General features: G+C 40.7%; 1 protein-coding gene across 4 annotated transcripts in view; it reads left to right on the top strand.

The window, feature by feature from the left end:
• The window catches only part of LOC106584154 (volume-regulated anion channel subunit LRRC8C), a 32,878-nt gene that overhangs the window by 4,527 nt on the left and 5,444 nt on the right, over positions 1–22,907 (top strand). The window contains exons 2-5 of one of the 4 annotated variants that reach the window (XM_014169081.2): positions 5,128–5,260; positions 10,815–10,960; positions 21,728–22,117; positions 22,260–22,864. In XM_014169081.2, coding sequence (XP_014024556.1) covers positions 10,823–10,960; positions 21,728–22,117; positions 22,260–22,864 — 1,133 coding nt within the window. In that variant the 5' untranslated portion in view covers positions 5,128–5,260; positions 10,815–10,822. The remainder of the gene's footprint in view (positions 1–5,127; positions 5,261–10,814; positions 10,961–21,727; positions 22,118–22,259; positions 22,865–22,907) is intronic. The other 3 variants (XM_014169079.2, XM_014169078.2, XM_014169080.2) reach the window with 3 other exon arrangements.

Genomic DNA, 22,907 nt, shown 5'->3' with positions numbered 1-22,907 from the left:
ATGGTCGCGACAACAATGTCAAAGTTCAATGTCTCTTGCTTCTTCCCGGGAAAAAGCAATGGCTATATACAATTCTGAGCACACTTGCAAGTCTCTCCTAGAGCTCGGTGTCCTGGTTCAGCCTGGTCTCCATTGGCCTGTTGTTGATAGGCTAACAAGGTATTCATATTATCCATCTCAAGCGTCCGATACCACCCGGACCTACAGTACCAGTCAAAAGTTTCGACACACCTACTCATTCAAGGGTTTTTCTTTATTTGTACTATTTTCTACATTGTATAATAATAGTGAAGACATCAACACTATGAAATAACACATATGGAATGATGTAGTAACCCCAAAAAGTGTTAAACAAATCAAAATATATTTTAGATTCTTCAAAGTAGCCTTGACAGCCTTGACTGTTGTCTTGACAGCTTTGCACACTCTTGGCATTCTCTCCACCAGCTTCATGAGGAATGCTTTTCCAACAGTCTTGAAGGAGTTCCCACATATGCTGAGCACTTGCTGGCTGCTTTTCCTTCACCCTGCGGTCCAACTCATCCCAAAACATCTTAATTGGGTTGAGGTCGGTTGATTGTAGATGCCATGTCATCTGATGCAGCACTCCATCACTCTCCTTGGTCAAATAGCCCTTACACAGCCTGGAGGTGTGTTTTGGGTCATTGTCCTGTTGAAAAACAAATGATATTCCCGCGCAAACAAGATGGGATGGCGTATCGCTGCAGAATGCTGTGGTAGCCATGCTGGTTAAAGGTGCCTTGAATTCTAATTAAATCACCGACAGTGTCACCAGCAAAGCACCCCCCCCCCCACCATCACACCTCCTCCTTCATGCTTCACGGTGGGATCCGTTCACCTACTCTGCGTCTCAGTCACGGCAGTTGGAACCGAAAATCTCAAATTTGGATTAATCAGACCAAAGGACAGATTTCCATCGGTCTAATGTCCATTGCTCGTGTTTCTTGGCCCAAGCAAGTCTCTTCTTATTATTGGGTTTCTTTACAGCAATTTGAGGTCATGAAGGCCTGAATCATGCAGTCTCCTCTGAACAGTTGATTTTGAGATTAGTCTGTTAATTGAACTCTGAAGCATTTATTTGTGCTGCAATTTCTGAGGCTGCTAACTCTAATGAACTTATCCTCTGCAGCTGTTCTGGCCATAATATGGACTTGGTCTTTTACCAAATAGGGTTATCTTCTGTATATCACCCCTCCTTGTCACAACACAACTGATTGGCTCAAACATATTAAGGAAATAAATTCCACAAATTAACAAGGCACACCTGTTAATTGAAATGCATTCCAGGTGACTGCCTCATGAAGCTGGTTGAGAGAATGCCAAGAGTGTGCAAAGCTGTCATCAACGCAAAGGGTGGCTACTTTGAAGATTTCAAATATAAAATATATTTTGATTTTATTGAACTTTTTTACATGATTTCATGGTTTTGATGTCTTCCCTGTTATTCTATAATGTAGAAAATAGTAAAAATAAACTCTTGAGTGTGTGTGTGTGTGTGACGGTTAATCACTGTCACACTCCTGAAAACAATTATACACCAAAAAGAGATGTGCAACTTTTGTTCTCACGTGTTTGCTCACTCCTTAGCACCTTAACTTGCTGGAGTCTTTGGCAGAAAAACAGGGCAGAAATGCAGTCATTCGATTTCTGCTCTGAAAAATAAAACCAAGGTTTAACAGTTACCCTCATGGAAAATTAGTTGACATTTCAATACAATTACATATTGTTCAAAACTGGACAGATAATCATAGTTTCATTTAGGCTAAGTGAATGTACTACATACCTCATAGCTGTCATCCACATGCTGATGTGGTGAAGATGATGCTGTGGGTGTCCAGTGTCCTTTTTGATAGACAGATTACATGAAGTTCTTGTTTCTCTTCTGAAATTCCTTCAGTATTTAGCAGGACAGAGTACATCTGAAAAAAATATTTTGTAGGGAATAATGCTCTTTTATTCAGACTCTTTGCCCCTTGGAGTGGCGTCCGTGTTATAGGGAGACGACTAGTTTTAAGAAGAAAAAAAGGCGTTGTTAGCTAGCATCTAACATTAGCAAGCTAGCAGTAACTCAGCTAGCATGGTCACAAGCAATGGTAAGCCAGCCAATTTAACAAAACAATTCTAAAGGCTTTGCATTCCAATCTGGTGCATGAACAAATTAGTAAACTAGAAACATTTTCTAATGCTCTGGATGTTAAACAAATAAATTACCAAACAATTATACAGAAAGATAAAAAAATATAGCTACATCTCCATCAAGTTTTTACAAAGACAACATGAATCGCTCTCAATGACTCAAAATCCAGGCCAGCGAACATGCCACTAGTATACATTCGGTATTTCAAAACATTTGGTGGTGATAAATACAAACAATTCAACTGTTCTTTAGTTCCAAAAGCCTACCGTTGCCATTTTTCTAAAGCTACTACAACGTTCGAGGGAGTATGATTACTAAATTCCTGTTGATGACATTGGGGTTTCCAGCTTCTTCTTTGAGGGTTTAAGAGGGGCTGCCACCTACTGTAAGTAGTGTGCGTTTCTATTTTGGTAAGGTTGTAGGAGATTACAAACTGGGTGGTTCGCGCACTGAATGCTGATTGGCTGACAGCTGTGGTATATCAGACCGTATACCATGGGTATGACAACACTTATTTTTACTACTCTAATAATGTTGCTGTTGCGTCGTGAGTAGGAACTGCCCTTAGCCATGGTATATTGGCCATATGCCACACGTCCTCGTGCCTTAGACTGTAGCAGCCTATGGATATCTAATGCAAGTAACATTTACTTGGCAAAGGACAGTAAAAAGGGAGTAGTTTGAGTTTACCCTCCACGATCTATGGTCACAGAACAAAAGGCTATGGGTTCCTAAAGTTTAACAATGCAGCCTATTCATTTAAATTTACATTGCAAGTTGCAACATTGACTGTGGCTTAGATTTGAACGTAGTTTGAAGCAATCAACAAGTAATGGAATTAAATGTCAAATCAAATCAAAGTTTATTTGTCACGTGCGCCGAATACAACGGGTGTAGACCTTACAGTGAAATGCTTACTTACAGGCTCTAACCAATAGTGCAAAAAAGGTATTTGGTGAACAATGGGTAAGTAAAAAAATAAAACAGTAAAAAGACAGGCTATATACAGTAGCGAGGCTACATAGACACCGGTTAGTCAGGCTGATTGAGGTAGTATGTAGATATGGTTAAAGTGACTATGCATATATGATGAACAGAGAGTCGCAGTAGCGTAAAAGAGGGGGGTGGTGGGTGGCGGGACACAATGCAGATAGCCCGGTTAGTCAATGTGCGGGAGCACTGGTTGGTCGGCCCAATTGATGTAGTATGTACATGAATGTATAGTTAGTGACTATGCATATATGATAAACAGAGTAGCAGCAGCGTAAAAAGAGGGGTTGGGGGGCACACAATGCAAATAGTCCGGGTAGTCATTTGATTACCTGTTCAGGAGTCTTATGGCTTGTGGGTAAAAACTGTTGAGAAGCCTTTTTGTCCTAGACTTGGCACTCCTGTACCGCTTGTCATGCGGTAGTAGAGAGCACAGTCTATGACTGGGGTGGCTGGGGTCTTTGACAATTTTTAGGGCCTTCCTCTGACACTGGAATGTATTAATGGCCTCAATACAATAGACTTGAATTGGCTTCATGATTACATACAACTTCACCCTTAATGATAGTGATCAATACTGTGTGAAGTGATTTAGCGAGTGGCATCTCTAACAAAGCAACTGGAACAGTTGCTAGGAACAGTTGGTATTGGCTTTAAATATAGCTTAGTACATAAAACTAATGATAAAAAAATGTAGGCTATTAATGGCTATAAACTGTAAATGATTAGTTGTATCACTTGTCATCCTTAATTATTTTCAATGCGCTGTCTGTATTTTTAAATTGGCAAATCAACTTTAAATCACAATGTAGGCGAAGGTTTATAGATCACAACAAAAACAGTTTGTAGCCTCTGGCTGGCTGTGGTTAGCTGGAGGGTGGCAGGCCTAATTTGAGAGTCGAGAAATTCCTGGCTATTGTCTTTCGAATTACCTCATGGCTAGATGGTTTGCCTAGGGCGTATAGCCGTCCTCAGAGTGGAGGCTAAACGTCAGAGATTCAAAAGTGGCCTGCCGACGGCAGGCCACTAAACAATTACAATATTTTAGGTATGAAATTGTATTGATCAACAACAAATCTTACACTTTTATTTTGTGTAGATTGTTGAGAAAATACATTTGTCTTCTGAATAAACTTGTCTTCTGAATGGAGGCTACCAGCCGGAGATGCAAATCATGTCTTGAGCGGTAAACTCCGCTCGCTCGCTGGCGGTAGGAATTTATAGCCATGGGCATAGTGGCAGTGGGAAATGGCAAGCATGGGAAAAGTTTTTGGTATCTGGGTTACCATTCTGAGTTGTATTGTTTTACATTTGCACAAAAGTGCAGACATAATAGAATCATGCTCATACTGTAAGAACTTTCCAAATACAGTAAATGCATTCTCTTGGGAAAACCATTTGACATCCCTTTTGTCTTGTTTTTGAAGAATGTTCCTCTCCCACTGACAAGACCAGATGGATACCCAATAGGTGCTATTTAAGGGGGTAATCTTGTGGTTGTGGATGGCACTCCTCAGAGAACATCAGTCAGTTGTATATGGCATTTCCCGCAGTTAAGCTGAAACTTAGTACACTCTGATGTAATGGGCTTTATACAGTAAATGGTGCATTATACGGAAGGCCTATTTGTGTTTACAGAAGCGTTGCTGTTATATTTCATCATTTAGATAGAATTCAGAGTGATACTCGTAGTAAGCAGATTGCTAAAGCTGACCAGAGGGAGAGCGACGGAAAGACTGAGACGAGCAGCATCCGTGTAGAAAACCCTTTCTCTGGCCCAGAGATATCCCAAAGATGTGTCCAACTGCACCAAGTAGGCACCCCATCCCTGCTGGAGCCTAAAGGGCCATAAACTTGCACTTCACACCTCTGTTGCTAGGCCAGGTTGCTAGGGTTGCCATATCAGACCATGGGGTCAGCCAATCACAGGCAGTCATCTGGGGTCACAGATCCCCAATTCCTGCCTCTTTCATCTTCAGAAAGCAGTGGCAGAGTGAGGAACTCACTGATAACTTCTGCCCTGCACACCAACTGCGGGACGACAACCAATGGACCTTTCTCTTGAAGCCCTGGACTCTGACAACACGCTAGTGTTAGTGCATCCATGATATAGTAAGTGGACTTCACTGGGTTTGGGTGTATTGAAACCTGCTTGTTTATGTTTAGACCAACCAGTACAGGCTCGGTCATTGCTACTATATGCCTCAAGATGGCCGAGGTGTTGTTATGTAACCTAAGATGGCTGCTCCCGTGCAGGGCTGTGCACAGACATTTTGGGGGGCATGTGCTGAAACAAAAAAAGGGCACGCAAAATGTTTTCTCCCCGCAACCACGGTCAGACTCATTGGGCAATTATTACAAGAGGCTAAAGCAGCACAATCTGAGTAAAGTGTTTAGCAAACTATTTTCAACTAGAATAAATGCTGCACTTATTAACAATGTTAAAGAAATACTGCAGCCTACCATTACTGTATCCTACCCAACTCCATTTGTTACTACCATGTTTCCCAGTGGATGACCCCCAAAAAGGAGTGGTACAAAACATGTGTCTCCCCCCCCCCCAGAGTGAGTCCATGTAACTTATTGTGATTTGTTAAGCCAAATGTTACTCATGAACTAATGGCTTGCCTTAACAAAGGGGCTGAATACCTAAACAATTACAATATTTTAGGTATGAAATTGTATTGATCAACAACAACAAATCTTACACTTTTATTTTGTGTAGATTGTTGAGAAAATACATTTTGAATCTCACCTTGTAACAATATGTGAAGAAATCCAAGGGGTCTGAGTACTTTTGCAAGGCACTGTATATCGCTAGCCGATATTGGCTGCTAACATGAATGTATGTCAGCTCCAAATGCAGGTGTGAAACTCAGTTTATTTATGTAGCTTATCTTGCGTTTTGAAAATGCATCACCATTTATGGCTGTAATGACAGGCTACATTTGCACAGCGATTGTGTGTGTGCGCATGTGCACGCACAATTGCTGTGCAAATGTAGCCTGTCATTACCAATGTAGCCTATCATTTGGCTTAAGAAATCACAATAAGTTACATGGACTCACTCTGTGACATGCTTTATGAATGACTAACACTTCTGCTTTCCCCAATACATACATCTCTTAGGTCCCTCAGTCAAGTATTGAACAACTTCATTGATTTTACTGAGTTACAGTTCATATGAGGAAATCGCTCAATTTAAATAAATTCATTAGGCCCTAATCTCTGGATTTCACATGACTGGGAATACAGATCTCAAATTCTTTAAAATGACTTTGGAGGCGACTTGTGGTAGAGAAATGAACGTTCAATTTTCTGGCAACAGCTTTGGTGGACATTCCTGCAGTCAGCATGCCAATTTCTTGCTCCCTCAACTTGGCACATTTGTGGCATTGTGTGACACAACTGCATATTTTAGTGGCCTTTTATTGTCCACAGCACAAGGTGCACCTGTGTAATGATCATTCTGTTTAATCAGCCTCTTGATATGCCACAGCTGTCAGGTGGATGGATTATCTTGGCAAAGGAGAAATGCTCACTAACAAAGAATGTAAATAAATATGTGAAATTTGATAATCTTTTTGTGCATGTTAAGAATTTCTGGGATCTTTTATGTCAGCTCCTGAAACATGGGATCAACACTACATGTTGTGTTTATATTTTTGTTCAGTGTACAAAGACCAGGGAGCTTTTTGAAAACCTAATAAAGAAGGGCAGTGATTGGTAGATGGGTAACAATAACAAATCAGACATTGAATATCTCTAAGTATGGTCATGTATAATAATTATGCTGTGGATTATGTATTAAACAACCCAGACACATCAAAGATAGTTGTCCTTCTGAACTGAGCTGCAGGACAGGAAGGAAACTGCTCAGGGATGTTACTATGAGGTCACTGATTTTAAAATGACTACAGAGTTTATTGGCTGTAAAGGGAGAACTGAGGATGGCTCAACAACATTGTGGTGACTCCGCAATAATGACCTAAATGACAGAGTGAAAAGAATACAAATATACATACAAATATTTCATAACATGCATTTTGGGGGCAAATCCAACAGATCTTTGAGTAACTGCCTCTTTATTTTAAAGCATGGTGGATGCTGCATCATGGTAAGGGTATGCTTTGACATTTGCAAATACTGGAGTTTTTCAGGATAAAAATAAATGATAGCGCTAAGCACAGGCAAAATCTTGGAGGAAAGCCTGCTTCAGTCTGCTTTACACCAGAGACTGGGAGAGGAATTCACCTTTCAGCAGAACAATAACCTACAACACAAGGTCAGATCTACATGGGAGTTGCTTACCAAGCAGACAGTGTATGTTCCTGAGTAGCTAAGTTAAAATGGACTTGTCTGCTAGAAAATATATGCAAGACTTAAATGTCTGTCTAGCCATGTTCCAACATCTTGAAGAATTTTCAAAAGAATAATGGACAATACAGATTTGCAAAGCTCTTATAGTCTTACCCAAGAAGACCCACAACTGTAATCAATGCCAACGGTGTTTCTAACATGTATTCAGTCAGGGAGCTGAATACTTATGCAATGACTATTTAAAGATGAACTATACAGAAATTTCTTTGCCATTTCCTGGTTGCTGAAATTCTAATAGTTTGCCTAATTTATAGTGTTGAGAATCATTGTACCATCTAAACTGCCTTGAAATATATTTTCCATAACCAAAAATATCTTATTTTCAGCTGTTTGAAGCTGGTGTTCAAAACCGAATGTAAAAAAAATAATAAAAAAAAACACAGATGATACTTAAGACCGGGAACTATAGAAATGGGGCACATAGAACAGATCTACTGCTTCTTAGACATGCTTTCAATGAGACTGCCACGTCTTTAAAACATATTTTTTTTATGAATTTGGTCTGGTTGCTGAAACAGTTACATATTGCAGCTAAAATTGTTATTTATCTTTAAAAAATATATATATCTCCGACTTTGACATTAGAGTATTTTGTGTAGATTGTTGACAAAAATACCATTACATTTTTATCCCACTTTGTAACACAATAACATATGAAGTAATCTGAGTACTTGGAGTCCAGAACAAGCAAAATCATACGGCCTACTTGTAGTGGAGGGTGCAGGATCGGATGGAAAGCATGTTCGGTCTGCACTGCACCATCACTTTTTGGAGGGCAGCCTGCCTGCAGAGCGCTCGTTGCCAGCCGGGTAGCCCTGTTCTTCCTCACAAATATCGTAACATATTCTGGTGAATTTATTACGTTTTCATCCCGTAATATTGAAGGCAGTGCGACGTTACAGCTGCTTATCTTTAAGCATATTATATCGCCAATAGGAACCCAAACTAGGCCGATCTGAAATATGAAAATGTTAACTCAAATTGACAGGTAGCCTATTGTTCTGGCAAAGATGAGTCAGTAGTAGATGCTAAACTTTATTTTGTATGGATGATAAATGTTGGCCTACTCTGTTTTTGCCAGGCAAAACTGGAGGGGAAAAAAACAATTATTTTTGGTCAGTAATCTGTATAGTAATCTGGTCCGCCTTTGCTTGCCAATGCTGATTGGTCATTGGTTAACAATCAAGACGTGCAAGTATTTGGTTCTGAAGTATAGATGAGAATTTAATGACTACTTGCGGGCAGTGGGTTCAGAATGACAAATGTATACAAAAAAAAACATTTTTGGGGAAATTGTACTCCCAGGCTACTTTGCAGAGCACATGCCCCTCCCATTCTACAAAGGTAGTGCCTGATCTTTGCCTGTTCCCATGGCCTTGTTATTGTATACTGTGTGCAGTGATAGCCCTTTTGGTCACTTTACATTGCCCTGCTGGCCATCACTGTTAGCCTTGCAAATTATAGCTTCCCTGTATGCCTTGTATTGTGCCTAGCCTAAAAACCCTGGTCTAGCCTAGCGTGCTTGCCCACTGCTGTGTTTTATAATGAGTGCTATGTTTAGCCTATTCTACATACTCTCTATCTTCTGTTTTATTAGAGAAACCACTATCACTTCTACTAGTCCCCTCTTGCTATGTTGGTGTGTCTTAAAGCGGCAATATGTAAGATTTTGGGCGACCTGACCAAATTCACATAGAAATTTGAGTTATAGATATGTCATTCTCATTGAAAGCAGTCTAAGAAGATGTAGCTAAAATTTGAATAGTTCTGTGAGTTATTTCTGTTCTTAATTAAGTTTCGTTTTTTGCGTCTTACTTTCGGTTTTGTACACTAGCATCAAACAGCTGAAAATACTTTATTTTTGGTTATGGAAAATAAAAGATCACTGCGCTTTAGACACTACTTGCTTTTGTCACACAAACTGAAATTAGGCTATTAGAATTTTAGCAACCAGGAAGTGGTGGAGGGATTTCTGCATAGTGCATCTTTAAGTGTTTGCAATAAAGAGTTTTCTGTACTTTCTTCTCTTATTAGTCATTACCACACCTAACAGAGGTGCCAGGACAATTGTACCTATATTTAACTGGCACATCTTTCAGAGACCACTACCAGTTGGTGGTGCTCTTTTTCAATCCGGGATAGTAAAGTCATTGTAGACATGATAGGCATATGTTTATAAGGCCTTGATGCTAAAGCATTGCTCCATTTACATTCTCTCGTGGCCAGATCTCCATAAACATAATTGGTACTGTGGGATAACAAGCAGCAGTAATTCCGGTGTTGGGTTTTTCGTCACTGGTTATTTGGAAAAATCACGATTTTACAGGCGTTAGCGTCTTTCACATTTCGGGAGGGTACATTCGGCCATTAACTTGCAAATAGAGAGGGTGGAGCTGCTCGTGCCGGTTCCACTCCTCGTTCTAGCGTCTCTTCATCTCTGTTCTCACGTATGGATCCAGAACTTAATCAAGCAGCTGACCAATCATGTGAGACTTAAGTCTGGGTTAACTGAGATTACTCCATATATTATGCTGCTTTAGACTGATTCAGTTATCCATCCTAACAGGCAGATTGTTTTGTCTATGCCAGCCACAAAATTGATCTGAACCAACTGCCAAAAGTGAGGCTTTCCTCTGTGTATTGGTACATCAAACCAGTGAGTTTTTTTGTTGTACATTCAAATCTTTAACTGTATCAAAGGGAATTATACACCATTAGCTACAATAGTTTTTTTTGTCATGTTTGACCGCATGATAGGAAGCAGAGTTGAAATCCATCAAACCCCACACCGAAAGGAAACTTTGATTCACAGTTCCAGTGAAAGGTCTTGTGTGGTCCTAATTGAATGTAAAACAAACATGGCCATATTGGGGCCTGCTGTATTTTGGCAGGGCTGGTTTGTTTGACAAATAATAGACAGACTGGTTGTACGGAAGGCAATGCTTAACGTCAACTTCGTTCCTAGTGTCGTCTTGTGAAGGATTTCCCCCTGCATTGTCAACTAGTCTGGAAGCTGGCCATATTGAACCTATATGGTGGTGATACTCCAGGAATGTGACAAGGGGATTTAAATGGAGGCTTAAGGGCACAATTCTTTATTTGTTTTTCAACCAAAAGGCAGCCCTGCCACTTGCTCTAAAGCTAAGGGATGGGGATGGAGAAATGTCACCACTCTTAAATTCATAAAGGCAGTTATGTTTGTAATAACTGGCACATATAAGGACTAAACATATTTTGAAGCTATACATTGTTTACAAACAATCCCTACATTTCATCTCTGTCCCAGCAGGAGCCATGATTCCTGTGACGGAGTTCCGACAGTTTTCGGAACAGCAGCCACAGTTCCGGGTTCTGAAGCCCTGGTGGGATGTGTTCACAGACTACCTCTCTGTGGTCATGCTAATGATCGGAGTGTTCGGATGCACCCTACAGGTCAGTAGCATCCAACAGCTTCAAAAGCTCTAACATAAAAAGCCTGACTATCTATGGACAAACAATTGTTCCTAAGAGGTGCATACGTTCTAAACATTTTAGAGCATAAACCTATACCCAGAGGGCAAAACTGAGTAAGTTTTACTATTGTAGTTAAGTCTGCCTTGTGTTCTGTGTACAGAACAGCCATATTTTATTTTATTTTTTGTTTCTTTAAAACTATAATACCAGTCAAAAGTTTGGACACACCTACTCATTCAAGGGTTTTTATTTGTACCATTTTCAACATTGTAGAATAATAGTGAAGACAAACTATGAAATAACACATGGAATCATGTAGTAACCGAAAAAGTGTAAACAAACGAAAATATATTTTCTATTTGAGATATTTTAAAGTAGCCACCCTTTGCCTTGACAGCCTTGCACATGCTTGGCATTCTCTCAACCAGCTTCACCTGGAATGCTTTTCCAGTAGTCTTCAATGAGTTACCACATATGCTGAGCAACTGTTGGCTGCTTTTCTTTTACTCTGCGGTCCAACTGATCCCAAACCACCTGAATTGGGTTGAGGTCGGGTGATTGTAGATGCCAGGTCATCTGCCAGGTTCGAGTTGCCAAACGTCAGCCTCAACCTTAAGGACTTGGAGAAGATCTGCAAAGAGGAGTGGGACAAAATCCCTCCTGAGATGTGTGCAAACCTGGTGGCCAACTACAAGAAACGTCTGACCTCTGTGATTGCCAACAAGGGTTTTGCCACCAAGTACCAAGTCATGTTTTGCAGAGGGGTCAAAAACTTATTTCCCTCATTAAATTGCAAGTCATTTTATAACATTTTTGACATGCGTTTCTCTGGATTTTTTTGTTTTTATTCTGTCTCTCACTGTTCAAATAAACCTACCATTAAAATTATAGACTGACCATTTCATTGTCAGTGGGCAAACTTACACAATCAGCAGGGGATCAAATACTTTTTTGGCTGCTTTTCCTTCACTCTCACTGTAACAGATATGGAATCATATTTTAACCAAAAACAAATCAAAATATATTTTAGATTCTTCAAAGTAGGAACCCTTTGTCTTGATGACAGCTTTGTACACTCTTGGCATTCTCTCATCCAGCTTCATGAGGAATGCTTTTCCAACAGTCTTGAAGGAGTTCCCACATATGCTGAGCACTGGTTGGCTGCTTTTCCTTCACTCTCCTTGACTCTCTTCTCCTGTTGATAAACAAATGATACGCCATCCCATCTGGTTTGGACTATCGCTGCAGAATGCTATGGAGGCCATGCTGGTTAAGTGTGCTTTGAATTCTAAATAAATCACTGACAATGTCACCAGGAAAGCACCATCATATCTCCTCCTTCATGGTGGGAACCACGCATGCGTAGATCATCTGTTCACCTACTCTAAGTCTCACAAAGTCATGGTGGTTGGAACCAAAAATCACATTTGGATTCATCAGACCAAAGGACAGATTTCCACTGGTCTCATGTCCATTGCTCATGTTTCTTGGCCCAAGCAAGTCTTCTTATTGGTGTCCTTTAGTAGTGCTTTTTTTGCAGCAATTAGACCATGAAGTCCTTAACCTCTTGGGGCTATGTGGGACGCTAGCGTGCCACCCGTGGTGCACCCTATCAACAGCAGGTGCATTTCAAGAGCGGCAAATTTGAAACCAAATAAATGTCAAAATTCTAATTTTTCAAACATACAACTATCTTACACTCTTTGAAAGATCAACATCTCCTTAATCTAACCACGTTGTCCGATTTCAAAAAGGTTTTACGGCGAAAGCATAAAGTTACATTATGTTAGGAGAGTACATTGACAATAGCTGTGTGTAATGTTTTGTCAATTCAAAGACAGGCGTCACCAAAACCATAAAATCAGCTAAAGTTATGCACTAACCTTTGACAATCTCCATCAGATGACACTCCTAGGACATTGTTAGACAATACATGCATTTTTAGTTCTATCAAGTTCATATTTATATCCAAAAACAGCGTTTTACTATGGCGTTGATGTTCAGGAAATCGTTCCCCTCCAATAACCGGCAGTCAAGTCAGCACAACAAATTAAATAATTAATATTAGAAAACATTGGTAAAATATTATATTGTCATTTAAAGAATTATAGATTTACATCTCTTGAACGCAATCGACTTGCCAGATTTAAAAAAATAACCTTACTGGGAAATCACACTTTGCAATAATCTGAGCACTGCGCCCAGAAAAATACGCTTTGCGATACAGACAAACGGCCATGTTGGAGAGATCGAAAATACTATGTAAATAATCCATTACCTTTGATTCTCTTCATCAGATGTCACTTCCAGGAATCCCAGGTCCATAACGAATGTAGTTTTGTTCAAAAAAGCTCATCATTTATGTCCAAAAAGCTCAGTGTTAGCACATGATCTAAGCCCGCTGGACTTCACTTCATGAACGAGGGGAAAAAATATATTTACGTTCGTTCAAACATGTCAAACGTTGTATAGCATAAATCATTAGTGCCTTTTTTAACCAGAACATGAATAATATTCAAGGTGGACGAATGCATTCTCTTTTAAAACGTATTGGAACGAGGGTACCCAACAGGACCTCGCGCGCCAGAGTCTAATCGGCCATCACCGTTCCAAGGCTCTTGTTCGGTCAGATCTCACAGTAGAAGACTCAAAACACTTTGTAAAGGCTGGTGACATCTAGTGGAAGCAATAGGAAGTGCCAAAACATTAATAAGCCCCTGTGTGTTTCAATGGCATAGGCTTAAAGGTAATTCAACACATCAGGTATCTACTTCCTGTCAGAATCTGTCTCAGGGTTTTGCCTGCCAAATGAGTTCTGTTATACTCAGACACCATTCAAACAGTTTTAGTAACTTTAGGGTGTTTTCTATCCATATATAATAAGTATATGCATATTCTAGTTACTGGGTAGGATTAGTAACCAGATTAAATCGGGTACGTTTTTTTATCCAGCCGTGAAAATACTGCCCCCTAGCCCCAACAGGTTAACAGTTGATGTTGTCTGTTACTTGAACTCTGAATTTATTTGGGCTGCAATCTGAGGTGCAGTTAATTGATGATTTCTGAGGCTGGTAACTCTAATGAACTTATCCTCTGCAGCAGAGGTAACTGGGTCTTCCTTTCCTGTGGTGGTCCTCATGAGAGCCAGTTTCATCATAGCGCTTGATGGTTTTTGTAACTGCACTTGAAGAAACGTTCAAAGTTCTTAATCTTCTGCGTTGACTGACCTTAATGTCTTAACGTAATGATGAACTGTTTCTCTTTGCTTATTTTAGCTGTTCTTGCCATTATTTGGACTTAGCCCTACTTGGTAAAAGACCATCTTCTGTATACCAACCCTGCCTTGTCATAACACAACTGATTGGCTCAAACACATTAAGAAGAAAATAAATTCCACAAATTAACAAGGCACACCCGTTAAATGAAATGCATTCCAGGTGACTACCTCATGAAGCTGGTTGAGAGAATGCCAAGAGTGTGCAAAGCTGTCATCAAGGTGAAGGGTGGCTACTTAAATCAAAATATATTTAGAATTTGAGATTCTAACACTTTTTTGATAACACAAATGGAATCATGTAGTGATTTCATAGTTAAGTCTTCACTATTCTACAATCTAGAAAATAGTAAAAATGAAACAAAAACCCTCAACTTTTTACTGGTACTGTATATGTGACCAATAACATGATCAGTTAAGTCATCCAATTTGGATGCTATTGTATGACCGGCTAAGAAGTATAATACTAATACGTCCTGTAATTTGTATGATATTGTATGACCACTATTCCATTCATAATGCAATCTATCATACTAAATGGAGGGAACATATTTACTTACCAAATCCTAAGATTTTCCCTGAGACAAGGTTGACAACACCACCCATCCGATGACTTCCGAGAACTGCAGCTTTGTCAAACCAGATTTTATTTTTTTTACTGGCCCTAATTAAGACATTTCCTGTCTGTTTAGAATTGTGTGGGTAACACTGGCCCTGCCAAAGGGATTTTTTTTTTTTTTTTTAACCGAGAGAAGCCAATGTATAGCTCTACATACAGCTACCACATATAGGGAAAGAAGAGGGAGAGTGAGATAGCTGAAGGGGGGATATATAGAGGGCGAGCAAGACGAGCGAAGCAGAAGAGGGAAGGAGAGCTGAGGGGCATGGAGAAAGGGAGGAGTGTGAAACGGAGTTCATGAGGGGGAGAGAAAGGAGGGTGTAGAATTCTGCTAATCCTCTCTAGAGACTGTACTTAGGGAGTGAATGTTATTTATAATAAGGGATTCATGGAGAAAATTTGACCTCTCTGAAATGTAAACGGATGGCCCTCCCTTCAGAAAAGTATATTTGACCTAAACTCTCCCTTAACGCAAAAAAAACAAGTGACCCTCCCCTATACCCCAAATTATTAAAACAAAATGGATACCAGATAGCATGTTTACCCTCACTACTTGGAAAGACCAGAGCCTTAGATATGCAGTTTTAGAAACTGTTCTTCATCCTGTAAGCGTGAGATGATGACGAAGGAATTTTGATAGCCCACGGGGCAGAAGGTTCGCAGCGCACCGTGGTCTGACAAAAGTAGGGGTATAAAGATCGCCTTTATAGCTAAAGCTCTGCATGAATCGATCAGAAGTATTTGCAGGTCAGAGTAAAAAAAAAAAAAGCCTTTATAATTTTGCATATTAGCAGATTTTTTTTTATTTTTATACCATACAAATTACCAAAATGACAGGCAAAGAATGGATAGGCCTATGTGTTCATCTTATCATATTTCTCCAATGCCAAATCTTGTTTGCAACGAAACTGTCCATGTTTGCAAATAATAAAATCTGAGACTTCATTAGGACTCTGAGCATGGTGCTTTCAAAAGTTAGGCCAACCTTTCCACCCCAGACAGTAGGCTTACCAACGTAGAAAAATGTTAGCTTTAACTGCTGGCTAGTCTTCTGTGGTTTAACCAAATGAGAGCGGTGTTTCCCTAAAGGCTGTCTGGGTTTAAACATCTTCTATTGTAGGCCTACAGAAAGTGACTAGCTTAATCAATTGATAGTGACAGAATTAGATTACTTCCCAAGCAAAGACGGCCTCTATGTCAAAGAAATGAAACCATGATATCCCCCATATGCATTGGAGTCACGTCTTTCCCGGGTATTTTACAGCTTGTTTCTAGCGTAAAGCGTTGAGGTCGGGTGATTGTGGAGGCCAGGTCATCTGATACAGCGCTCATCACTCTCCTTCTTGGTCAAATAGCTCTTACACAGCCTGGAGGTGTGTTTTGGGTCATTGTCATGTTGAAACACAAATTAGCGCGAAATAGAGGGGATTGCGTATCACTGCGTAATGCTGTGGTAGCCGTGCTGGTTAAGTGTGCATTGAATTCTAAATAAATCAGTGTCACCAGCAAAGCACCATCACACTTCCTCCTCCATGCTTCACGGTGGGATCCACACATGTGGAGGTCATCAATTCACCTACTCTGCGTCTCAAAGACACGGCGGTTGGAACAAATCTCAATTTGGATTAATAAGACCAAAGAACAGATTTCCACCGGTCTAATGTCCACTGCTCATGTTTCTTGGCTGAAGCAAGTCACTTCTTATTGGTGTCCTTTTAGTAGTGGTTTCTTTGCAGCAATTAGAACATGAAGGCCTGAATCATGCAGTCTCCTCTGAACTGTAGATGTGTCTGTTACTTGAACTCTGAAGCATTTATTTGGGGTGCAATTTCTGAGGCTGGCAACTCTAATTAATTCATCTTCTGCAGCAGAGTTAACTCTGGGTCTTCCTTTCCTGTGGCAATCCTCATGAGAGCCAGTTTCATCATAGAGCTTGATGGTTTTTGCGACTGAACTTGAAGAAACATTTAAAGTTCTAGACATTTTCTGAATTGACTGACCTTCATGTCTTAAAGTAATGAAGGACTGTCATTTCTCTTTACTTATTTGAGCTTTTCTTGCCATAATATGGACTTGGTCTTTACAAAATAAAGCTATTTTCTGTATACCACGCCTACCTTGTCACAACACAACTGATTGGCTCAAACGCATTAAGAAGGTAAGAAATTCCACAAATGAACTTTTAACAAGGCACACCTGTTAAAAAATGTAAATGCATTCCAGGTGACTACCTCATGAAGCTCATTGAAAGAATGCCAAGAGTGCAAAGCTGTCATGAAGGCAAAGGGTGGCTACTTTGACCAATCTTACATTTTAAAACATATTTTGATGTAACTTTTTTGGGTTAATACATGATTCCATATGTGTTTTCATAGTTTTGATGCCTACTATTATTCTACAATGTAGAAAATAGTAAAACATTAAGAAAAACCCTGGAATGACTGTCCACCTTTGACTGGTACTATATACACTACCATTCAAAAGTTTGGGGTCACTTAGAAATGTTCTTGGTTTTTTTCCCCTGTCCATTAAAATAACATCATTGATCAGAAATACAGTGTAGATATTGTTAATGTTGAAAATTACTATTGTAGCTGGAAACGTCTGACTTAAAAATAAAAAATGGAATATCTACGTTGGCGTAGAGGCTGAGAAATTAAGGCTATTCCGTGCAAGAAACTGAATATCTCTTACAACGCTGTGTACTACTCCCTTCACAGAACAGAGCAAACTGGCTCTAACCAGAATAGAAAGAGGAGTGGGAGGCCCCGGGGCACAACTGAGCAAAGGGACAAGTACATTAGTGTCTACAGTTGTGGCCAAAAGTTTTGAGAATGACACAAATATACATTTTCAGTCTGCTGCCTCAGTTTGTATGATGGCAATTTGATATACTCCAGAATGCTATGAGTGATCAGATGAATTGCAATTAATTGCAAAGTCCCTCTTTGCCATGCAAATTAACTGAATCCCCCAAAAACATTTCCACATTTCAGCCCTGCCACAAAAGGACCAGCTGACAGCATGTCAGTGATTCTCTCGTTAACACAGGTGTGAGTGTTGACGAGAAGAAGGCTGGAGATCACTCTCATGCTGATTGAGTTCAAATAACAGACTGGAAGCTTCAAAAGGAAGGTGGTGCTTGGAATCATTGTTCTTACTCTGTCAACCATGGTTACCTGCAAGGAAACACGTGCCGTCATCATTGCTTTGCACAAAAAGGGCTTCACAGGCAAGGATATTGCTGCCAGTAAGATGACACCTAAATCAACCATTTATCGGATCATAAAGAACTTCAAGGAGAGCGGTTCAATTGTTGTGAAGAAGGCTATAAGGCACCCAAGAAAGTCCAGCAAGCGCCGATACCGTCTCCTAAAGTTGATTCAGCTGCTTGTCCGGAGAAGACAAGGTGAGCGCTACCATCAGTCCTGTGTCATGCCAACAGTAAAGCATCCTGAGACCATTCATGTGTGGGGTTGCTTCTCAGCCAAGGGAGTGGGCTCACTCACATTTTTGCCTAAGAACACAGCCATGAATAAAGAATGGTACCAACACATCCTCCGAGAGCAACTTCTCCCAACCATCCAGGAACAGTTTGGTGATGAACAATGCCTTTTCCAGCATGATGGAGCACCTTGCCATAAGGCAAAAGTGATAACTAAGTGGCTCGGGGAACAAAACATCGATATTTTGGGTCCATGGCCAGGAGGATCCGCAGACCTTAATCCCATTGAGAACTTGTGGTCAATCCTCAAGAGGCGGGTGGACAAACAAAAACCCACAAATTCTGACGAACTCCAAGCATTGATTATGCAAGAATGGGCTGCCATCAGTCAGGATGTGGCCCAGAAGTTAATTGACAGCATGCCAGGGCGGATTGCAGAGGTCTTGAATAAAAAGGGTCAACACTGCAAATATTGACTCTCTGCATCAACGTCATGTAATTGTCAATACAAGCCTTTGACACTTATGAAATGCTTATAATTATACTTCAGTATTCCATAGTAACACCTGACAAAAATATCTAAAGACACTGAAGCAGCAGACTTTGTGGAAATGTAATATTTGTGTCATTCTCAAAACTTTTGGCCACAACTGTAGTTTGAGAAACAGACATCTTGCAAGTCCTCAATTAGCAGCTTCATTAAATAGTACCCGCAAAACACCAGTCTTAATGTCAACAGTGAAGAGTTGACACTGGGATGCTGGCCTTCTAGGCAGAGTTGCAAAGAAAAAGCAATGTCTGACTGGCCAATAAAAATGAAAGATTAATATGGGCAAAAGAACACACACTGGACAGAGGAACTCTGCCTAGAAGGCCAGCATCCCGGAGTCACCTCTTCTCTGACGTTGAGACTGGTATTTTGTGGGTACTATTTAATGAAGCTGCCAATTGAGGACTTGTGATGCGTCTGTTTCTCAAACTAGACACTCTACTGTACTTGTCCCTTTGCTCAGTTGTGCCCCGGGGCCTCCCACTCTTTTTTTATTCTGGTTAGAGCCAGTTTGCTCTGTTCTGTGAAGGGAGTAGTACACAGCATTGTACGAGATCTTCAGTTTCCTGGCAATTTCTCACATGGAATAGTTAATTAATTTCTTAATTTCTCAGAACAAGAATAGACTGAGTTTCAGAAGAAAGTTATTTGTTTCTGGTCATTTTGAGCCTGTAATCAAACCCACAAATGCTGATGCTCCAGATACTCAACTAGTCTAAAGAAGGCCAGTTTTTTTGCTTCTTTAATACGAACAACAGTTTTCAGCTGTGCTAACATAATTGCCAAATGGTTTTCGAATGATCAATTACCCTTTTTTAAAATGATAAACTTGGATTAGCTAACACAACGTGCCATTGGAACACAGGAGGGATGGTTGCTGATAATGGGCCTCTGTACACCTATGTAGATATTCCATAAAATATCAGCTTTTTCCAGCTACAATAGTCATTTACAACATTAAGTGTCTACACTGTATTTCTGATCAATTTGATGTTATTTTAAAAGGGGGGTGTTGCCCTGCCCTCTTCACGACTGTCTTGGTGTGTTTGGACCATGATAGTTTGTTGGTCATGTGGACACCAAGGAACTTGAAACTCTCGATCCGCTCCACTACAGCCCTGTCGATTTTATATGGGGGGCCTGTTCGGCCCCCTTGACGCGAGCATAAAAGGCATTTAGCTTGTCTGGTAGGCTCGCGTTATTTCCCTTAGTAGTCCGTAATCGTTTGCAAGCCCTGCCGCGTCTGACGAGCGCCAGAGCCGGTGTAGTAGGATTCAATCTTAGTCCTGTATTGACGCTTTGCCTATGATGGTTCATCTGAGGGCATTGTGGGATTTCTTATAAGTGTCCGCTCCTTGAAAGCGGCAGCTTTATTCCGGTGCAGATGTTGCCTGTAATCCTTGGCTTCTGGTTGGGATTTGTACACACGGTCATTGATGTACTTATTGATGAACCCGGTGACTGAGGTGGTATACTTCTCAATGCCATTGGATGAATCCCGGAACGTATATTCCAGTCTGTGCTAGCAAAACAGTCCTGCAGCATCTGCATCTTCTGACTACTTTTATTGACTGAGTTATTGGTACCTCCTGCTTTAGTTTTTGCATATAAGCAAGAATCAGGAGGATAGAACTATGGTCAGATTTGCCAAATGGGAGGGGGGGAGCTTTTTGTCTCTCTGTGTGGAGTAAAGGTGGTCTAGAGTTTATTTTTTTCCTCTAACTTGTCTCTTGTTTTTGATAGCTCCACCACATCACTTTGGCTAAGTGAGCTAGCTAGCCTAAATAAAGTGATGTAGCTGGAGTAACTTGGGAAGCTTGCCAGGCTAACGTTAACTAGATAGCTAACTTACCACTGTGAAGATACAGACAAATGTAATGGTCAAGAACAGATATTAGCTAATTACAACAAACCTCTTAGCTAGTTAATGTATCTGTAGCTAGCTAAAGCATCACTGTTTACCTGGCCCACTAACCCTCCTATTTTTGTGTCGGTGTGACCTCTGGTGCTCCACCGCAGTTTGATGCGTATTAAGTCCATTGAATGCTGACAGACTTTGCAGAAAAGTCTGCATCCTCGTACAGTTCAGCTGGAAACTCCCTGTCCCTGGCTGTTATTCTGGTCACCAAGTGTTTACTCCTCAGCTCCTAATATTTCTCCCCTCAGACAGCTCCGTGAATGAATGACAGCTATCTGCATCCTGCACTTCTCACTCACACAGGGGAGGTGCTACAGTGGGGAGAGTTGGCTACACCTCTGGCTACATTTTTCGGTGATTGAAATACATCAGTGAAAACCAAATGAGTTTTTTTATTTTTATTTAACTTTGCTTTCAGCTTGCAGCTTATTTTTACCTTTAGAATCCTATGCATTCTATTCGGAATTCCGCGACTTTTCATCAGAATTCTGCGTGCGCGGATTCCATGCGGGTCTACAAATAAGCAACTAAGTCTAAACTGAAATATTTCAATGTCCTAAAATACAAATTACATGACCCTTCCCCGGACTTTTTTTTTTGGGGGGGGATCCATGATTTATCTATGATTTCAATAAAGAAAAATACTTGTAATGTTGTAAGTACTATATGAATAGTAAAACAAATATTGTTTTAAAAGGTGCAATAGCGGGTTAAAGCATAACAAATCATTTGGTGGTACAGTATTGCATTAGGGAGTCAGTCTCCCTATTCAGTCTGCGGTAGTTAAAACATTAACTGGTTATTTCCTTTCTGAGTCACATCTCTACCAGTGAAGTCAGTGCAGGAAATGAGACAGATATTCCCCTATTTCTATTATCACTGTAGCAGACTAGTTTCGATCTTGCGTGCTTGCTTGCTTATGTTCTTTGTTTTATTTCAGGTGATGCAGGACAAAATCATCTGCCTTCCCCAGAGAATGTCCATGCCGAACCAAACAATACTCTTACCAAATAAAACCGAGCTGGTCTCACCCGCTGTGCCACAGGACGTGCACGAGATGATGGGCCTGAAAACCAACCTGGACCTCCAGCAGTACAGCTTCATCAACCAGATGTGCTACGAGAAGGCTCTGCACTGGTACGCCAAGTACTTCCCTTACCTGGTCCTCATACACACTCTGATCTTCATGGTGTGTAGCAACTTCTGGTTCAAGTTCCCAGGCTCCAGCTCTAAAATAGAGCATTTCATCTCCATCTTGGGAAAGTGCTTTGACTCCCCCTGGACTACCAGAGCTCTGTCTGAAGTGTCTGGAGAGAACCCAGAGGAGAAGGTATTGTTGGTATATGTGTGTGTACCTGCCTGAAATATTTTTTGGGTCCAGGACTAAGCTCAATCTTCGCCCGAGAAACCTAACCTATATTGTACTGTATACATTTTAAATATGTCAAATAAAGTGCATTCATTCATTCAAGGATAAGAAGTGCAGTGCCAGCAGAGCGATCCTCAACGTGTCTGTAGAGGGGAACCTGGACAACCTGGAGAAGACCCAGTCCCTCAAATCCATCCCAGAGAAGGTCGTCGTAGACAAGCCCACAGCTAGTGCCCTGGAAAAGAAAGAAGGAGAGCAAGCCAAAGCTCTGTTTGAGAAGGTGAAGAAGTTCCGCCTGCATGTCGAGGAGGGGGACATCCTCTATATTATGTATGTTCGCCAAACTGTTCTCAAAGTGATGAAGTTCCTCCTCATCATCGCATATAACAGTGCGTTAGTCTCTGAGGTGCAGATCACAGTGAAGTGCAATGTGGACATGCAGGACATGACGGGATATAAGCATTTCTCCTGTAATCACACCATGGCCCACCTGTTCTCCAAGCTGTCATACTGTTACCTATGCTTTGTGGCTGTGTATGGATTCACCTGCCTCTACACTTCCTACTGGCTCTTCTACCGCTCGCTGAAGGAGTACTCCTTTGAATACGTACGGCAGGAAACGGGAATCGATGACATCCCAGACGTGAAGAATGACTTTGCCTTCATGCTGCACATGATCGACCAGTATGACCCACTATACTCCAAGAGGTGCGTTGTCTTTGTAATTGTACAAGTAATTTAGCTCTTCGTT

The sequence above is a fragment of the Salmo salar genome, chromosome ssa23, assembly GCF_905237065.1.
Source record: "Salmo salar chromosome ssa23, Ssal_v3.1, whole genome shotgun sequence".
Lineage (NCBI taxonomy): Eukaryota > Metazoa > Chordata > Actinopteri > Salmoniformes > Salmonidae > Salmo > Salmo salar.
The sequence above is the reverse complement of the archived record's forward strand: the minus strand, read 5'-3'. Positions and strand labels throughout refer to the sequence as shown.